The sequence below is a fragment of the Mustelus asterias genome, unplaced genomic scaffold (assembly GCF_964213995.1).
Source record: "Mustelus asterias unplaced genomic scaffold, sMusAst1.hap1.1 HAP1_SCAFFOLD_1063, whole genome shotgun sequence".
NCBI lineage: Eukaryota > Metazoa > Chordata > Chondrichthyes > Carcharhiniformes > Triakidae > Mustelus > Mustelus asterias.
Window position 1 is genome coordinate 1 of NW_027591008.1, and position 18711 is coordinate 18711.

Genomic DNA, 18711 nt, shown 5'->3' on the forward strand with positions numbered 1-18711 from the left:
CCCCTCACCCCAAACCCACCCCCTCACCCCAAACTCACCCCTTCCCCTCCAAACCCACCCCCTCCCCCTCTAACCCACCCCCTCATCCTCGCCCGGAACCGCCCCCCCCCCTCTCATCCTCTCCCCAAACCCACCCCCTCACCCCAAAAGCCGCCCCCTCACCCTCCTCCTCAAACCCCCTCGTGCACACAGCCCCACTCACCCCTCGCCCCCACCCCAATGGAGCACAGTCAGGCCAGCCTCACCCGCAGCCATTCCTCAAAGGCATTAAGCAGGGTGAAGGGGTCGCCATCATCGCTCTCCAGGGGTCGGCGGGCCGTCGCGCAATCGGGGTCTCCCTGCCTGCTTCGCACGAAGGGGGACTGCAGGCTGAGAGCTGCAGCCAGGGTCAGAACCGGCTCCACAATCTCAAAGGCACAGCCCAGTATCAGCATCTTCCCTGTGTGGCCGGGAGGGGAGGGGTGAGAGAGAGAAAAAGAGGCAAATGAGAGACCGAGAGGAAGCCACACCAAGTCGAATAGCTTTGTCGCCGCTATTGAGGACGTGGGCCTCTGGCCGAGGACCCTGTGCGGTGTCACTGGGGTAATAAATAGGGGGCTTTGGAAGTGGGAAGGGCTGTTGAAAGCAGCTCTGGTTACAGAGGGCAATAGGGCGGGTCCAAGGTTGTAATGGGGCAGTGCCAGTCTGGACCCTGGCAGAGATTAAACACTGAAACATAGAAAATAGGGGCAGGAGTAGGCCATTCGGCCCTTCAAGCCTGCTCCGCCATTCAATATTGCAGACGGAGAAGGAACGGCTACAACGATGATTTTAACGGCTATAATGGCAATATTAGCTTTAAAAACCAATGGTGTAACTGAGAGTTAAGCATGCTGGGATTTTCAGTCAACTTATCATTAAAAACAGATGCAGGCTGCAAAGTTGCTGCGAGCCATGACCTGGTCTGGGAACTGTGACCTGACGCTTCCTGTTATGACCATATTATGGGAAGGTGTTTACTTTGAGTTAGACATAATGGCACCGAGTTTTATGTGAGCTACATGCTATCTGAACCCAGCACAAGATCGTGGCTGATTCTCTGTCACAATACCACACTCCCCGCGCTCTCCCCATACTCCCCTGGACGCCTCGAGAGTCTAGAAATCTATCTATTTCCTTCTTAAATACATTCAGTGATTTTGCTTCCACAGCTTTCTGTGGGAGAGAATTCCATAGGCCCACCACCCTCTGAGTGAAGAAATTTCTCCTCATCTCAGTCCTAAATGGCCCACTCTGTATCCTGAGACTGGGACCCCTTGTTGTAGACCCTCCCCAGCCAGAGGAAACAACATTCCTGCACCCAGTCTGTCCAGCCCTGTCAGAATTTTATACACTTCAATGAGATCCCCCCTCATTCTCCTAAATCCCAGTGAATACAGGCCCGGTCAACTCAATCTCTCCCCATAGGACAATCCTGCCATCCCAGGAATAAATCCCAGTGAATACAGGCCCTGTCGACCCAATCCCTCCCCGTACGACAATCCTGCCATCCCAGGAATCAGTCTGGTGAACCTTCGCTGCACTCCCTCCACGGTGAGTATATCTTTCTCAGATAAAAAGCCCAAAACTGCACACAATACTCCAGGTGTGGTCTCGCTAAAGCCCTGTACAGCTGCACCAAGACATCCTTGCTCCTGTACTCGAGTCCTCTCGCAATGAAGGCCAACATACCGTTTGCCTTCCTAACTGCTTGCTGTACCTGCAGGTTTGCTTTCAATGACTGGTGTACAAGGACACCCTTTGTACATCAACATTTCCCAATCTATCCCCATTTAAATAATACTCTGCCGTTCTGTTTCTCCATCTGAAGTGGACAACTTCACATTAATCCACATTATACCGCATCTGTCCTGTATTTACTCACTCACTCAATTTGTGTAAATCACCTCAAAGCCTCTTAATATCCTCCTCAGCACTCACATTCCCGCCAAGTTTCATGTCATCGGAAAACTTGGAAATATTTATATATCAAACAGCGGAAATAACTGAATGTAGAGAAGTATAAATCACAAATTTTCACCGTGCAGGTACAGCAAGTGATGAGGAAGACAAGTGGGAATGTTGTCCTTTATCGCGAGGGGGGACGGAGTTTGAAAGTTGGGAAGCCTTGCTCCAACTGTACAGAGCATTGGTGTTTCTGCTGGAGCACTGCGAACAGTTCTGGTCTCCTCACCCTCACTGAAGGAGGGATCCACTCGCATCGGAGGCCGTTCAGAGAAGGTTCACTGGGCCGATTCCTGGGGTGAAGGGGGGGTTTTGTCTGATGAGGAACAGGTTGAGCAGGTCGGGGCCTGAACCCATTGGAGTTGAGAAGAATGAGAGGGGATCTTATTGAAACATCTCAGATTCTGAGGGGGGGTTTGACAGGGTGGATGCTGAGAGGATGTTTCCCCCCCTCGTGGAGGGGGAATCTAGAAGTGTGTGTGGGGGTGGGGGAACAGTTTCAGAATGAGGGGGTCTCCCATTGGAGACGGAGATGAGGAGGAATTTCTTCTCCAATTAGGTACGGCACCATGCGTGAGGACCCAGTATCCTCTGCCCTCTGACCGATTCTCCGCTTCACATGTAAGATCATAAGATGGAGGAGCAGAATTAGGCCATTCGGCCCATCGAGTCTGCTCTGCCATTCAATGAGATTGTGAATGATCTGACGCGAGAATCCTCAACTCCCACTTTCCCGTCTTATCCCCTCGATTCCCTCCGATTAAAAACCTGTCTCGGCCTTGTACATACTTAACGACCCCACCTCCACAGCCCTCTGTGGCAAAGAATTCCACATTCACTCCCCTCAGAGGAAATTCCTCAACTCCGTCTGAAATGGGCAACCCCCCCTTACTCTGAGATTATGCCCTCTGGTCCTAGACTCTCCCACAAGGGGAAACAACCTCTCAGCATCCACCCTGTCAAACCCTCCCTGAGAATCCGATATGTCTCAGTAAGGTCACCTCTCATTCTTCTAAACTCCCAGTGAGTACAGACCCAACCTACCTGTTTGCAAGAAAACCCTTCCCTACCCGGGATCAGCCGAGTGAACCTTCTCTGTACATCTCTGCTGCCGTTTGATCCAGCCACCGGTCTAAAGGGTGGCCATTTTGGGTGTTAGAGGCAGCCATTTTGGGCCCCGCAGGCAGCCATTTTGGGCTCCACGATTGGCCATTTTGGGCTCCACAGGCAGCCATTTTGTGCACTGCAGATGGCCATTTTGGGCCCCAAGTTAAACTGCTGACGATTTTGAATTGTGACTCAGCAGGACGTTTTGAAGAAAGAAGCAAAAAAAGTTTAGATCTTTGAGTAGTGGAGCAAAGAGCTGGTTCCATACCCGGGACGAACCTAGTGGACTGCCTCCAATGGCCAGCATGTCTTTCCTTGGATAAGGGGGCCAAAACAGGAAGGCCATGAACAAAGATTTCAGGATCCAGCTGGGTATACCGAGTTCAATTCTGCGCCCTCACTTTCGGGCGGATGTGGAGGCCTCAGGGAGGGGTGCGCGCGGAAGGAGATTGACCCAGAAGGGTCTGCAGGGAGGAGAGGACTTCAATTCATGTGGAGAGAGAGACAGAGAGAGAGACGGGGATTGTTCCTCGTCGGGCAGAGAAGGGGGGAGATTTTTCGTCAGCGAGCTCTCAAATTGCGAGGGGGTTTTGAAAACGATAGCCACGTCGGAGGCACGAGTTGTCTGCGGGAGTCGGGGCAGGCGGAGGGAGCAGGGAGATCGAGACTACCAGGGAGTTGAGAGATTCACCGTACCGATCACCACATCCACGGGTAGCTGTGCCAGGAGTCTGCCGACGGCGGTGAGGTTTTCGCCACTGTCCAGCGCTCCCTGGTCCCGCAGGTACAGGATGGCAGTCTCCACGCTGGCCAGGGGTGGGGGCTCGATGAAGGGGAAGGTGCGGGGGTCCCCCAGCCCCATGCTCTTCATCTGCATGGCAAAGACACAATGATCACAGCAGTCCAGATAGTCAACAGCAAGCTCTCACCACCCTCGACATTCACTCCTCAACCACCGATGTACAGCGGCAGCAGTGTGTACCGTCGACAAGATGCACCGCATCGACTTGCCAAGGCTCCTTCGACAGCGCCGCCCAAACCCGCCACCTCTACCCCTGAGAAGGACAAGGGCAGCAGAAGCCAAGGCGAATACCCACCAGCTGCACGTTCCCCCCCTCTGGGCAACCACCCACCACCCCCCTCCCCCCCCCACCACAACACACACACACAGTTCCTTCACTCAGTTAAAATCCTGGAACTCCCTCCCTAACAGCGCTGTGGGTGTACCTACACCACACGGGACTGCAGCGGGTTCAAGATGGCGGCTCACCCACCACCTTCTCAAGAGGCAATTTAGGGATGGGCAGCAAATGCTGGCCGTTGGGAGCAGAAGATTTCAAACTGATTTGGGGTTTTGAGGGGTTACCGTGGGAGGGTCGTGCTGAGGGAGCGCCGCACTCTGGGAGGGTCAGTGCTGAGGGAGTGCTGCACTGTGGGAGGGTCAGTGCTGAGGGAGCGCCGCACTGTGGGAGGGTCAGTGCTGAGGGAGCGCCGCACTGTGGGAGGGTCAGTGCTGAGGGAGCGCCGCACTGTGGGGGGGTCAGTGCTGAGGGAGCGCCGCACTGTGGGAGGGTCAGTGCTGAGGGAGCGCCGCACTGTGGGAGGGTGAGTGTTGAGGGAGCACTGCACTGTGGGTGGGTCAGTGCTGAGGGAGCGCCGCACTGTGGGGGGTCAGTGCTGAGGGGGGTCAGTGCTGAGGGAGCGCCGCATTGTGGGAGGGTCAGCACTGAGGGAGCGCCGCATTGTGGGAGGGTCAGTGCTGAGGGAGCACTGCACTGTGGGAGGGTCAGTGCTGAGGGAGCGCCGCACTGTGGGAGGGTCAGTGCTGAGGGAGCGCCGCACTGTGGGAGGGTCAGTGCTGAGGGAGCGCCGCACTGTGGGAGGGTCAGTGCTGAGGGAGCGCCGCACTGTCGGAGGGTCAGTGCTGAGGGTGCGCCACAGTGTGGGAGGGTCAGTGCTGAGGGAGCGCCGCACTGTCGGAGGGTCAGTGCTGAGGGAGCGCCGCACTGTGGGACGGTCAGTGCTGAGGGAGCGCCGCACTGTCGGAGGGTCAGTGCTGAGGGAGCGCCGCAGTTTCAAATTTGCGATATGCGGTCCTTACTTAATGATTGTGACGCCTTCTCAAAGGAAAGCCGCTCCTTCAATGGGTGTGAGGTGCACTGGGAGACCCTGAGGTGGGGGTGGAGGTGTGGGTGGAGGTGTGGGTGGAGGTGGGGGTGGAGGTGGAGGTGGGGGTGGAGGTGGGGGTGGAGGTGGGGGTGGAGGTGGGGGTGGAGGTGGGGGTGGAGGTGGGGGTGGAGGTGGGGGTGGGGGTGGGGGTGGGGGTGGGGGTGGGGGTGGAGGTGGAGGTGGGGGTGGAGGTGTGGGTGGAGGTGTGGGTGTGGGTGGAGGTGTGGGTGTGGGTGGAGGTGTGGGTGTGGGTGGAGGTGTGGGTGTGGGTGGAGGTGTGGGTGTGGGTGGAGATGTGGGTGGGGGTGGAGGTGTGGGTGGGGGTGGAGGTGTGGGTGGAGGTGTGGGTGGAGGTGTGGGTGTGGGTGGAGGTGTGGGTGGGGGTGGAGGTGTGGGTGGGGGTGGAGGTGTGGGTGGGGGTGGAGGTGTGGGTGGGGGTGGAGGTGTGGGTGGGGGTGGAGGTGTGGGTGGGGGTGGAGGTGTGGGTGGGGGTGGAGGTGTGGGTGGAGGTGTGGGTGTGGGTGGAGGTGTGGGTGTGGGTGGAGGTGTGGGTGTGGGTGGAGGTGTGGGTGTGGGTGGAGGTGTGGGTGGGGGTGGAGATGTGGGTGGGGGTGGAGGTGTGGGTGGGGGTGGAGGTGTGGGTGGGGGTGGAGGTGTGGGTGGGGGTGGAGGTGTGGGTGGGGGTGGAGGTGTGGGTGGGGGTGGAGGTGTGGGTGGGGGTGGAGGTGTGGGTGCACCTCTTTCACTTACAAACACCCTGAAACTCCGCACGATCGGTCACTGAGAGGAGTCACTGATGGTTGCAAGAGGTCGGGCCCTCTCTCACTCTCTCCACCCTCCCCCCCCCGAGCTGGTCTGGGATCTCCCTGTGTAAATTACATCCAATCCGTCCCCCCTACTCCCCACCGGGGAAGAGGCTGAATGAGGCAGCCGGGAGGCGGGCTGTTCAACTGTGGAAGGCGGCAGGGTGGGGAACAAAAGACCGGGTGGAGTGTGGTTCTTACCTGCAACACCAGGGAGTCGAGGGCCACGCGCTGGATCTCGGGCACGGGGTAAGGGGCGAAGGCGTCGTATTCGGACTCAGCGTAGAGGCGGTAGCAGACCCCGGGGCCCGTGCGGCCCGCCCGTCCCTTCCGCTGCTCGGCACTGGCCCGGCTGATCCAGAACTCCTGCAGCCGGTGCACCTTGGCCTTGGGGTCATAGCTCATCTCCTTCACCTTCCCTGGGAAGCAGAGGGAGGGGGGTGGGGATCAGTTCCCTTTTTCCCACAGCACGCGCGCACTCAGCTATTGAACTGTGGTGAGCATCGCGGCAGAGCCCTGCTCCTACCCTCTTTGGAGGGGCTGTTCCCCAACCAGGGCTGCGGATGTCAAACGGATATCTCCACTGCTTGTGGGGAGGGGGTCGCAAGTCGCCAATCACAGCCTTTACATCATGGATCTATTCAACCTTGGGGTTCAGCACAATCTGCTCTGCCTCATAATGCCCCTCTGCACCATCCCCATCAAACACAAGGTCATGGTGACACAGTGGTTAGCGCTGCTAACCAGGGACCTGGGTTCGATTCCCGGCTCGGGTCACTGTCTGTGTGGAGTTTGCACATTCTCCTCGTGTCTGCGTGGGTTTCCTCCGGGTGCTCCGGTTTCCTCCCACAGTCCAAAGGTATGCGGGTTAGGTGGATTGGTCATGCTCAATTGACCCTTAGTGTCAGGGGGACTAGCTCGGGTAAATGCATGGGGTTACGGGAATAGGGCATGCGTGCGATTACGGTCGGTGCAGATCCGATGGGCAGAGTGGCCTCCTTCTGTACTGAAGGAATTCTATGATTCTCCGAAACACTCCCAGGACAGGTACAGCACGGGGTTAGACACAGAGTAAAGCTCCCTCTACACTGTCCCCATCAAACACTCCCAGGACAGGTACAGCACGGGGTTAGATACAGAGTAAAGCTCCCTCTACACTGTCCCCATCAAACACTCCCAGGACAGGTACAGCACGGGGTTAGATACAGAGTAAAGCTCCCTCTACACTGTCCCCATCAAACACTCCCAGGACAGGTACAGCACGGGGTTAGATACAGAGTAAAGCTCCCTCTACACTGTCCCCATCAAACACTCCCAGGACAGGTACAGCACGGGGTTAGATACAGAGTAAAGCTCCCTCTACACTGTCCCCATCAAACACTCCCAGGACAGGTACAGCACGGGGTTAGATACAGAGTAAAGCTCCCTCTACACTGTCCCCATCAAACACTCCCAGGACAGGTACAGCACGGGGTTAAATACAGAGTAAAGCTCCCTCTACACTGTCCCCATCAAACACTCCCAGGACAGGGACAGCACGGGGTTAGATACAGAGTAAAGCTCCCTCTACACTGTCCCCATCAAACACTCCCAGGACAGGTACAGCACGGGGTTAGATACAGAGTAAAGCTCCCTCTACACTGTCCCCATCAAACACTCCCAGGACAGGTACAGCACGGGGTTAAATACAGAGTAAAGCTCCCTCTACACTGTCCCCATCAAACACTGTAAGAAGTCTCACAACACCAGGTTAAAGTCCAACAGGTTTATTTGGACTTTAACCTGGTGTTGTGAGACTTCTTACTGTGCTTACGCCAGTCCAACGCCGGCATCTCCACATCATGCCCATCAAACACTCCCAGGACAGGTACAGCACGGGGTTAGATACAGAGTGAATCTTTGATGGGATTCTGTTCCCACTCACCTGAATCCACAACAAAACGCACGCCGTCGATGGTAACGGATGTCTCTGCGATGTTCGTAGCTACTATGCATTTCCGGACTCCCGGTGGAGCAATGTCAAAAACCTGGAATGAGGATCAGCACGGAATCAGGGAGAGCCGCACTGTGGGAGGGTCAGTGCTGAGGGAGCGCCGCACTGTGGGAGGGTCAGTGCTGAGGGAGCGCCGCACGGTGGGAGGATCAGTGCTGAGGGAGCGCCGCACTGTGGGGGGGTCAGTGCTGAGGGAGCGCCACACTGTGGGAGGATCAGTGCTGAGGGAGCGCCGCACTGTCGGAGGGTCAGTGCTGAGGGAGTGCCGCACTGTGGGAGGGTCAGCGCTGAGGGAGCGCCGCACTGTCGGAGGGTCAGTGCTGAGGGAGCGCCGCACTGTCGGAGGGTCAGTGCTGAGGAAGCGCCGCACTGTCGGAGGGTCAGTGCTGAGGGAGCGCCGCACTGTCGGAGGGTCAGTGCTGAGGGAGCACCGCACTGTGGGAGGGTCAGTGCTGAGGGAGCGCCGCACTGTGGGAGGGTCAGTGCTGAGGGAGCGCCGCACTGTGGGAGGGTCAGTGCTGGGGGAGCACCGCACTGTGGGAGGGTCAGTGCTGGGGGAGCGCCGCGCTGTGGGAGGGTCAGTGCTGGGGGAGCGCCGCACTGTGGGAGGGTCAGTGCTGGGGGAGCGCCGCACTGTCGGAGGGTCAGTGCTGGGGGAGCGCCGCACTGTTGGAGGGTCAGCGCTGGGGGAGCGCCGCACTGTGGGAGGGTCAGTGCTGAGAGAGCGTCGCACTGTGGGAGGGTCAGCGCTGAGGGAGCGCCGCACTGTGGGAGGGTCAGTGCTGAGGGAGCGCCGCACTGTGGGAGGGTCAGTGCTGAGGGAGCGCCGCACTGTGGGAGGGTCAGTGCTGGGGGAGCGCCGCACTGTGGGAGGGTCAGCGCTGAGGGAGCGCCGCACTGTCGGAGGGTCAGCGCTGGGGGAGCACCGTGCTCTACCTTGTCCTGTTCGGTTGATGAGAGGCCGCTGTGAAGCGGGAGAACAATCCAACGCTTGGTCAGGTTGGCGTAAGCCCGGGCTGCGTCTGCCACGGCCGCAATCTCAGCCGCCCCACTCAGGAAGGTGAGCATGTCACCCCGCTCCTCAGCTGGGTACTGATGATCGATGGCCTGCATCACCCTCAGGTAGGGGCCCGGATCAATGCGCTCACGTCTCTCCCCTTCCGGCTCCTCGACCGGCTGGTAAATCACCTACAGGAGGGGGAAACACAGGGGTTAACACACTGCCCACCTTCCTGTCACAATCACAACCTCCAGCCTGGAGGGCGGTTTGCAGAGGGGCTGGGCGGGTGTCAGGCTCAAATCAGCAACCAGAATGCATTTGGGTGTGGGGATGCCGGCGTTGGACTGGTGTAGGCACAGTAAGAAGTCCCACAACACCAGGTTAAAGTCCAACAGGGTTATTTGGCAGCACAAGCTTTCGGAGCGCTGCCCCTTCATCAGGTGAGTGGGAGTTGTGTTCACAAACAGGGCATATACAGACATAAACTCAATTTACAAGATAATGTGTTGTAGGTTGACCTGAGTGGGTTCGTGATCTGTTTCACCATCCACCAGGTACACGGTACCTACTCTTGCAACTCGGCCAACGTTGTCTACCTGATACGCTGCAGGAAAGGATGTCCCGAGGCATGGTACATTGGGGAAACTATGCAGACGCTATGACAACGGATGAATGAACACCGCTCGACAATCACAAGGCAAGACTGTTCTCTTCCTGTTGGGGAGCACTTCAGCGGTCACGGGCATTCGGCCTCTGATCTTCGGGTAAGCGTTCTCCAAGGCGGCCTTCACGACACACGACAGCGCAGAGTCGCTGAGCAGAGACTGATAGCCAAGTTCCGCACACACGAGGACGGCCTCAACCAGGATCTTGGGTTCATGTCACACTATCTGTAACCCCCACGACTCGCCTGGGCTTGCAAAATCTCACTAACTAGCCTGGCTGGAGACAATACACATCTCTTTAACCTGTGCTTAACACTCTCTCCACTCACATTGTCTGTACCTTTGAGACTTGATTACCTGTAAAGACTCGCATTCCAACCATTATTTTGTAAATTGGGTTTGTGTCTTTATCTGCCCTGTTTGTGAACACAACTCCCACTCACCTGATGAAGGAGCAGCGCTCCGAAAGCGAGTGCTGCCAAATAAACCTGTTGGACTTTAACCCGGTGTTGTGAGACTTCTTACTGTGTTTACCCCAGTCCAACGCCGGCATCTCCACATCAGGGGTCAAGGTCAGGGGTCAGAATCAAGGGTTATAGGTCAAGATCAGGGGACAGTATCAGGGGTCGGGGTCAGGATCAAAGTTCAACATCAGGGATTTCTGGATGTTAGAGGTTAGGGGTCAGAGGTCAAGGATTTGAGGGAGCCAGGTTCTGAGGTCAAGTTGAAAGGTTGGAGGTGAGGATCAGGCATTGGGGGGGAGCGATGCGGAGTGTGGCTTTACCGGGCGGCCCGGTAGCACAGTGGTTAGCACTGCTGCTTCACAGCGCCAGGGACCTGGGTTCGATTCCCAGCTCGGGTCACTGTCTGTGTGGAGTTTGCACATTCTCCTCGTGTCTGCGTGGGTTTCCTCCGGGTGCTCCGGTTTCCTCCCACAGTCCAAAGATGTGTGGGTTAGGTTGATTGGCCAGGTTAAAAATTGCCCCTTAGAGTCCTGGGATGTGTAGGTTAGAGGGATTAGTGGGTAAATGTGTGGGGATAGGGCCTGGGTGGGATTGTGGTCGGTGCAGACTCGATGGGCCGAATGGCCTCCTTCTGCACTGTAGGGTTTCTATGATTTCTATGATTTGATGATCAGGACTGGGTTCAAATGTCGGGCTGAACACGACACAACCCACCCCACCCTCACCCCCCACCCCTTCCCTCAGCCCCTTCCAAATCCTCTCCCAAACCCCCACCCTCCTCACCTTGATGGGGTAGAGCCTCCCGGGGACCTGGAGGACGGGGGCTCCGTTGAAGTAACGGGAGAAGAGCTCGACGTTGATGGTGGCTGACATGAGGAGGAGGCGGAGGCCGGGCCGGGCTGCCTGCAGACCCCGCAGGACCCCCAGGAGGAAGTCGGCGTGGAGGTGCCGCTCATGAGCCTCGTCCACGATGACGGCACGGTAACGGTCGAGAGCCGGCCCGGCGGCCTGGAGCTGCCGCAGGAGGAGACCCTCGGTGAGGAAGAGGAGGCGGGCGCTGGGGGGCGCCGAGGCCTCGAAGCGGACGTGATAGCCCACCCAGGACGGCCGGAGGCACTCCAGCCCTACCCGGCGGGCCAGTGAGAGGCAGGCGATGCGGCGGGGCTGGGTGCAGACCACCCGCTCTCCCGGGCCGGCCCACTCCTCCAGCAGGTACTGCGGCACCTGGGTGGACTTGCCGCAGCCCGTGTCGCCCGCCACCACCACCACCGGGCTGCCCCTCACCAGCTCCAGCAGCCGGGGCCGGTAGCTGGCCACGGGTAGTGCCCGCCGGCACTGGAGCAGGCGGCACAGGCGCCCAAAACTCTGCTTCTGCTGGAACTCGGCAAAGTGCCGCAAGGCCTGCCGGAACGCCGCCCGCTCCGGGATCTCCCCCTCCCCGGGGAGCTCCCGCCTCCTCCGCCCACGCCCCTCCCCGGGGAGCTCCCGCTCCCCCCTCCTCCGCCCACGCCCCTCCCTCGCTACATCCCCAGTCACCACCGACAGGTTAATCCGGTAACTGGGGTCGTACTCCATCGGCACATCCGCAAGCACCGCTCTCCTCACATCCCCTTTTCCCCTTCTCTCGCTCCCTCCCTCCTCTTCCCTTCTCTCGCTCCCTCCCTCCTCTTCCCTTCTCTCGCTCCATCCCTCTTCTCTCCTTCTCTCACTCCCTCCCTCCTCTTCCCTTCTCTCGCTCCCTCCCTCTTCTCTCCTTCTCTCGCTCCCTCCCTCTTCTCTCCTTCTCTCGCTCCCTCCCTCCTCTCTCCTTCTCTCGCTCCCTCCCTTTTCTTTCCTTCTCTCGCTCCCTCCCTCCTCTTTCCTTCTCTTGCTCCCTCCCTCTTCTTTCCTTCTCTCGCTCCCTCCCTCTTCTTTCCTTCTCTCGCTCCATCCCTCTTCTTTCCTTCTCTCGCTCCATCCCTCTTCTTTCCTTCTCTCGCTCCATCCCTCTTCTTCCCTTCTCTCGCTACATCCCTCTTCTCTCCTTCTCTCGCTCCCTCCCTCCTCTCTCCTTCTCTCGCTCCCTCCCTCTTCTCTCCTCCTCTCGCTCCCTCCTTCCTCCCTCCTCCTCTTCCCTCGTTTAGCTCTCCTCCTCTCCTCTCCTTCCTCTTCCCCTCGCTCCTCGCCCCTTTTTTCCCTGGCCTCTCCCTGTTGCTCTGCCCCCTTCCTCTCCCTCCGGCTCTCCTGGAAGCGCTGGTAACGCTCCAGGAAGCTCCAGAACTCCCGACATTCCTCGCTCCCCACCCGGATGAAATCTTTCTCTCGGAAGAAGATCTCCTCCAGACGAGCTCTCCTCGCTGGGCAGCTCCAGTCATAGGCTTCCACTCCCCGGCTGGACATGGTCTTCTCCACCCTGACAGGGGGAACTGTCACTCTCTCATCCCAATCAACTCCTGAAACCTTTCACAGCCCTGTGTCTGATATTTCAGCACAGTGTCAGGCTCCCTCTTAAAGGGTTCCTCTCCCTCTCTCGCTGTGTTAACCTGCCCCGGAGTCCAATAATGTTCTATGCTCCTTCTCAGTCTCCCTGTGACTCTAACCCTAACTCCCACCCACTCTAACCCTAAAGCCCACCTGCCACTCCTTTCTCACTTTCCCTTTCTCTCAATCTCCGCTCTCTCCTACTTCTCCCAGTTTGAGTGTCTGTCATTCCATTGCTCTGTAATCTATCTCATCACTTCCTTGATCTTTTGGCCCCAACCTCTCTCTCTCTCACGGTATCCCAGTCCCTTTCTCTTATTTCCCCTCACCCTCTATCCCTTTCTACCTTTCCCTCTCTCACTTTTTGCTTTGTGTGTTAGGTCTCTCTTTTGCTTTCCCTCTCTCCTATCCTCTATTTCTCTTCTCTCTTTTAATCTCACACCCTCATTTCTCTCTCTCCTTTTCCCCCGTCCCTTTCCTCTTTTCTTGCTGCCTGTGTCTGTAGCCGTTTCTCTCACTTTGTCCACTCTATCCTTTCCTCCCTTCTTCCCTCTTGTCTCAATCCTCCCCTTCTCTCTCTCTCCTTTTCCTCTAGTCTCTCCTGCTCTGCTTGTCCCTCTCTTCTTTTGCTATACCTTTCCTCTCCTCTTTTTCCCCTCTTCTCTATTCCTTTTTCCTCACACTCTTTATCCCTTCTTTCTCTCTTTTCCCTTTTATCTATCGTCTCCTTCTCACACTCTCTATCCTTTCCTTCTCTCTCTCCTTTTCCCTCTCTTCTTTCTTTCTCTCTTTTCCCTTTACCCTCTTCTCCCTCTAGTCTCTCCTTCTCACTCACTCTCCTCTCCTTCACTCTCTCTCTTTTCCCTCTAACCTCTCCTTCTCCCCCTCCATTCCCCTTCCCCTATCTGCCTCTCCTCTCCCCCTCTCTCTCCAATCTCTCTATCCCTCCCTTTATCTCTTTCTCTTTCTCTCTCACTCTATTGCCCTCACTGCTTCCACAAGAGTCGCGCAATGATGACGTTGCGCTGGGACCTACCGGACGACAATCGGGAAATCTCCGCCGGCGAGAACCACGGCAATAAATCCTGCGCAGGCGTAGTCACGGCGCCGCCCGGAGCGCTGATTCCTTGGCGCGCCCGCCCGCACCAGAACACACACGCGCAGGCGCAGTCACGGCGCCGCCCGGAGCACTGATTCCTTGGCGCGCCCGCCCGCACCAGAACACACACACACACACACACAGGGGCCACTTTGTCCCCCCTTCTCACAGCTACTGAGTGTGTTATCAATATAAACACTGACATTCAACCAGATTATAACCCTCAAAACGTGTTTCAGTTCCCATTTTCTGTTGAAAAGGGAGTCTAGTTCTTGGAAAGCCAAATTTCTCCCTCCCCACCCCACAGACATGTAGAGTGGGCCGCAGACAGGATGGGCCGAATGGCCATCATTCTACAATTCAAACTTTATATCATAGACTAAATCATAGAATCATACAGTGCAGTAGGAGGCCATTCAGCCCACCGAGTCTGCACCAACCACAATCCCACCCAGGCCCTATTCCCATAACCCCACGCATTTCCCCTGATAATCCCCCTGACACTAAGGGGCAATTCAGCATAGCCAGTCAACCTAACCCGCACATCTTTGGAGTGTGGGAGGAAACCGGAGCACCCGGAGGAAACCCACGCAGACACGGGGGAATGTGCAAACTCCACACAGACAGTGACCCAAGACGGGAATCAAACCCGGATCAGCCTGTGCCTTGTTCTCGTGTTCTGCTTTTACTCAACGCTGACTCCTATTCTGCTATTCACACATTCTGCTATTCCGCTCTCTCACAGTGCTGATCTTTATTCTGCTGTTCACACACTCTGCTATTCCGCTTTCTCTCAACACTGACCTTTATTCTGCTATTAACACATTCTGCTATTCCGCTCTCTCTCAGCACTGACCTTTATTCTGCTATTAACACATTCTGCTATTCCACTCTCTCTCAGCACTGACCTTTATTCTGTTATTAACATTTTCTGCTATTCCGCTCTCCCACAGTGCTGACCTTTATTCTGCTGTTAACACATTCTGCTATTGCGCTCTCTCATCGTGCTGACCTTTATTCTGCTATTAACACATTCTGCTATTCCGCTCTCTCATCGTGCTGACCTTTATTCTGCTATTAACCCCTTGTAGTTGAGAATTCTGATTAATTCTAAATACCCTACATGAGGATAATTAGCAGCTAATGTTTTAATGTGTGATTTGAAAATAATACAAAATATTTAAGTCACACCTTAATAATGTCTCTGAGAAATGAATTTGTAACATGCCAGCAAAATGAAAGATGTTTTCATGGAAGATGTCAGCACAAGACAGGCACAAATTATGCAACAAAGTGAATTACCCAAGTCGGGTAATAATACCAAAATATAAAGGTGTCTTTTGGTTTAAACTGGTTGGAGAAATGCTGAATCATAAGGAGCTATTTTTGGGAGAGAACGTATGTAAAACGGACAGACGAATGACAGATCAATATTTGAAGGTGTCAAAATATAATTGATTGAAGGACATGCCATTGTTAGATTGACAGAACAGTGAATGAATGAAATTGCTTTTAATTAAGTGCTGGGCTGAATAATCTGACAACGAAAACTATAACCAATTCTGTTCTTTGGCATGATGTCTGAGATCTTTTGTGAAAGCTGCTAGCGCATTGGCTGTGTAGGTGGAACCATTGATCTCCCATTTTGGCCAAAATGAGATTTGTATGGCGTACTAGCCTTCATTAATCGAGGGATTGAGTTTAGGAGTCGGGAGATAATGCTGCAGCTTTATAGGACCCTGGTTAGACCCCACTTGGAGTACTGCGCGCAGTTCTGGTCACCTCATTACAGGAAAGATGTTGAAGCCATTGAAAGGGTGCAGAGGAGATTTACAAGGATGTTGCCTGGATTGGGGGGCATGCCTTATGAGGATAGGTTGAGGGAGCTTGGTCTCTTCTCCCTGGAGAGACGAAGGATGAGAGGTGACCTGATAGAGGTTTACAAGATGTTGAGGGGTCTGGATAGGGTGGACTCTCAGAGGCTATTTCCAAGGGCTGAAATGGTTGCTACGAGAGGACACAGGTTTAAGGTGCTGGGGGGTAGGTACAGGGGGGATGTCAGGGGTAAGTTTTTCACTCAGAGGGTGGTGGGTGAGTGGAATCGGCTGACGTCGGTGGTGGTGGAGGCAAACTCGTTGGGGTCTTTTAAGAGACTTCTGGATGAGTACATGGGATTTAATGGGATTGAGGGCTATAGATAGGCCTAGAGGTGGGGATGTGATCGGCGCAACTTGTGGGCCGAAGGGCCTGTTTGTGCTGTGGCTTTCTATGTTCTATGTTCTATGTTCTATGTCTTGTCTTAATTGTATGTTTGTCTGAATATTGTTAATTTGTAATGTTTTTGATTCTAACATGTCAATGTTTTAATTGCATTGAACTGAATAAATCTTTTTTGCCTTTGTGAAATGAAATGTTTGATGAAAAGTCTTTAATTTAATCAGGTCACCTAAAAGAATTTCCCGCATCAATTTGGCGACGAGGACAGGATAATCTTGGAGCCGATGGTCGAGTGAACACTTCCCCTGGAACAGTGAGTACATACTTTATATTCCTCACTTTTTTTTAGCAGAGGGGGAGGCACTCTGAATCACCGGATCCGTTAGACATCTGAACCCTTCGAGAAGTATTGGCGCAAAAGTGGGGGTAAGGATGGCAACTTACCGACCTACAGCAGGCTCTGAAAGAAAGGGGCGCGCTGATTGAATAGAGTTATTAAAGAGAATTGGCTCAAACGTGGGGGTAATGTTGGCAACTTACCCCCTACAGCAGGCTCTGAGAAAAAGGGGCGCGCATAGGGTTATTAAAGAGTATTGGCGCAAAAGTGGGGGTAAGGATAGCAACTTATCCCCTACAGCAGGCTCTGAGAAAAAGGGGCGCGCTAATTGAATAGGGTTATTTAAGAGAATTGGCGCAAAAGTGGGCGTAAGGATAGTAACTTACCCCCTACAGCAGGTTCCGCAAGGTCGCACTGATTATATAGAGTTTTAAAGAGTATCGGCGCAAAAGTGTGGGTCGGGATAGTAACTTACCCACCTACGGCAGGTTCCACAAGGACACAATGACTATATAGTGAAGGGTGCGTAAAACAGGAAACTATATAAAGGGAGTTAGTTTCACTGAGACGGTGGTGCAACAATGCTGCACTCTTATTAGATAAAACAGACCATTTAAATACTGGAGAATTGAATGGTTGTCAAAAGATGGATAAGTTGTAAAATATAAAAGATACAACTTAAAGAAAAAGAGAAATAAGAATTAAAAGGTAATTTAACAATGCAGAGCTTGTTAAAGATTATAACTGAAAAGAAGTATTTTTTTTTTAAAAATGGGTTTAAAAAGATCCAGCTCCAAGGTCAAAAACTGCTTTCTGTGTAAAAATGGCATCTTGCCAAAGATTTCTGTAAACAAGCCAAGTTTGAGACGAGCAGAAAGTTAACACATTCAGTGCTAAACAGGGTGAATCTTTGTGTTTTAAAATTTGCAGCAATTAATCTGAATTGTTAACCTAAATCAAGATAAAATAGGAAAAGGGGGAGAATGTGTCGTGGAAATTACACAAAATAGAGTGGGTGGGGAAGTGTGAAGTTTACAGTTGCCCCTATTGGATATTTTGTGACAACAGCGTCAACTAAATCAGGGCTATTCAACAATGGCAGTGACCTCACAGCAGTTTGATGAGGAGTGGAAGTTTACAATCAGCAAACTAACCATGAGAATGAGATAGGCAGTCCAAAACACAGTACAATTTAGGTATAAATTTTAAATATGGGAAAGTTGAAAATCACAACAGATATAAGGTGGGTTCAAAAGAGAATTTATTCCGCGGAATAAATAAACATTGAAGGAAGTAAACAGGGTGTTTAATTGACATTAGAAAGCTCATATCACTAACATAGGAAGAATGTGTTCAAGCCAACTACTTTAATACAACAATGCTATTTGAGATGAAGAATGAATAATCAAAATAAGCCACTACCTGGAATCAAATGGAAAGGTTTGATTTCTGTTTCAAAGATTTTATGTTATGGAAGTCAGTTTCACAGCAGAAAAACTTTGTAAATTGTTAACTGCAAAATGACAGTTGGTGCCCCGAGAGTCTGAAGGTGATATGGATTTCCGGATATATAGAACATAGAAAAGCTACAACACGAACAGGCCCTTCGTCCCACAAGTTGCGCCGAACATGTCCCGACCTACTAGGCTTACCTATAACCCTCTATCTTACTAACTTCCATGAACTTATCCAAAAGATAAGATAAAGGGGGAGGTGGCTAGATGGGTGGAGAACTGGCTTGGTCACAGAAGACAGAGGGTGGTAGTGGAAGGGTCTTTTTCCGGCTGGAGGCCTGTGACTAGTGGTGTTCCGCAGGGCTCTGTATTGGGACCTCTGCTGTTTGTGATTTATATAAACGATCTGGAAGAAGGTGTAACTGGGGTGATCAGTAGGTTTGCGGATGACATAAAATTGGCAGGACTTGCAGATAGTGAGGAACATTGTCAGAGGCTACAGAAGGATATAGATAGGCTGGAAATTTGGGCAAAGAAATGGCAGATGGAGTTCAATCCTGATAAATGCGAAGTGATGCATTTTGGTAGAACTAATGTAGGGGGGAGCTATACGATAAATGGCAGAACCATAAAGAGTGTAGATATGCAGAGGGACCTGGGTGTGCAAGTCCACAGATCCTTGAAGGTGACGTCACAGGTGGAGAAGGTGGTGAAGAAGGCATATGGCATGCTTGCCTTGATAGGACGGGGCATAGAGTATAAAAGTTGGGGCCTGATGTTGCAGTTGTATAGAACGTTGGTTCGGCCGCATTTGGAATACTGCGTCCAGTTCTGGTCGTCACACTACCAGAAGGACGTGGAGGCTTTGGAGAGAGTACAGAGGAGGTTTACCAGGATGTTGCCTGGTATGGAGGGGCTTGGTTATGAGGAGAGATTGGGTAAACTGGGGTTGTTCTCCCT

The 18711-nt window shown here is 53.8% G+C and overlaps 1 protein-coding gene across 1 annotated transcript; it reads right to left on the bottom strand.

The window, feature by feature from the left end:
- Positions 1–204: 204 nt before the first annotated feature.
- LOC144487823 (putative ATP-dependent RNA helicase DHX34) lies at positions 205–12776 on the bottom strand. Its single transcript, XM_078205895.1, has 6 exons — positions 10968–12776; positions 8992–9243; positions 7987–8089; positions 6264–6481; positions 3787–3961; positions 205–439 (listed from the first exon to the last, which is right to left on the bottom strand). Exons 1-6 carry the CDS (start codon positions 12561–12563, stop codon positions 231–233), a joined length of 2553 nt encoding a protein of 850 aa, XP_078062021.1. The 5' UTR covers positions 12564–12776; the 3' UTR covers positions 205–230.
- Between the last annotated feature and the right edge of the window lie 5935 nt (positions 12777–18711).

Coding starts and splice junctions, on each gene's coding strand:
- LOC144487823 (XM_078205895.1), bottom strand. CDS start 12,563: ATGTCCAGCCGGGGAGTGGAAGCCTATGACTGGAGCTGCCCAGCGAGG. Junction 8,090..8,991: donor CATCAACCGAACAGGACAAG/GTAGAGCACGGT, acceptor TCCTCATTCCAG/GTTTTTGACATTGCTCCACC. Junction 6,482..7,986: donor GCGTTTTGTTGTGGATTCAG/GTGAGTGGGAAC, acceptor TCTGCTTCCCAG/GGAAGGTGAAGGAGATGAGC.